Genomic DNA, 1019 nt, shown 5'->3' with positions numbered 1-1019 from the left:
CTGTTATCCCCCCCTCCGGCGAGTGCCTTTCTCCTGGAGCTCCCCGCTGACACTACTTAAGGTGAGGTCTTGCCCCCCCATGCACGCGTCCTTGTTCTTCCCCCAGCGCCTGTCATAAGCGTTCCTCTCTTCCCAGGGGCTGCGCCACTCTTCTCTTGTGTTTCCCTCCTTTCCAGGCTGCCCCCCTAAGCCTCCTCCGTCCAGGTACCCGTCTCCCCGCCCTTGTCCCAGGTCAGTGCCCAGAATTAATAGTTCTTCTTGGCTGCCGTGCATCCTCTCTAATCCTCCTCAGGCCCAGTGATGCCGGTTCCTCCTTCAGGCTGGCGCCGGTCTTATTAAACTTTCCTCCTTCCCTCCCCTCCCCAGTCCAGTTCTCTTTGCTAAGGGTTCGTGCTTCTCTTTACCCCGCGCATCTTACGGGCCAGCTGACAGTTCCTCCCCTGGCTGGTGCGTCTCCTCGCTCTGCCCCCCAAGCCCAGCACCTAGCACTTAGGGTTATTCCCCCTCCCCAGGCTGGCGTGCAGCACCTGATTTTTTCCCCCCCAACCTGGTGCTAACTGTTCCCCCCCCCCGCCACCGACAGGCTGGTGCAGAAGGCGGAGCTGGTGCGGCTGTCACAGACGCTGCTGCACGTGAAGGGCCTGCACTGGATCGTGGTGGAGGACGCGCCGGCCCGGACGCCGCTGGTGTCGACGCTGCTAGCGCAGAGCGGGCTGAGCTTCACCCACCTGCACGTGGAGACGCCGCCCGAGCTGCAGCGCCAGGAGAGTGACCCCACCTGGCTGCGGCCCCGCGGCGTGGAGCAGCGCAACCGCGCCTTGCAGTGGCTGCGGGAGCACAGCCAGCCCAGCGACCCCGGCGTGGTCTACTTCGCTGACGACGACAACACGTACAGCCTGCGCCTCTTTGAGGAGGTGCGGGCCGGGCCAAGTGGCGGCAGGTGTTGGGGTGCCACAGGGGCAGAGAATAGGAAATGAGGGAGCAAGTGGGGGTAGGGCCGGGCCTGAGGCCGTGGGGGG

General features: G+C 64.8%; 1 protein-coding gene across 1 annotated transcript in view; it reads left to right on the top strand.

Moving 5' to 3' along the window:
* The window catches only part of B3GAT3 (beta-1,3-glucuronyltransferase 3), a 4100-nt gene that overhangs the window by 2312 nt on the left and 769 nt on the right, over positions 1 to 1019 (top strand). The window contains exons 2-3 of the mRNA XM_025214942.1: positions 120 to 231; positions 584 to 950. Coding sequence (XP_025070727.1) covers positions 120 to 231; positions 584 to 950 — 479 coding nt within the window. The remainder of the gene's footprint in view (positions 1 to 119; positions 232 to 583; positions 951 to 1019) is intronic.

This window comes from Alligator sinensis, unplaced genomic scaffold, assembly GCF_000455745.1.
Source record: "Alligator sinensis unplaced genomic scaffold, ASM45574v1 scaffold1302_1, whole genome shotgun sequence".
Taxonomy (NCBI): Eukaryota; Metazoa; Chordata; order Crocodylia; family Alligatoridae; genus Alligator; species Alligator sinensis.
The sequence above is the reverse complement of the archived record's forward strand: the minus strand, read 5'-3'. Positions and strand labels throughout refer to the sequence as shown.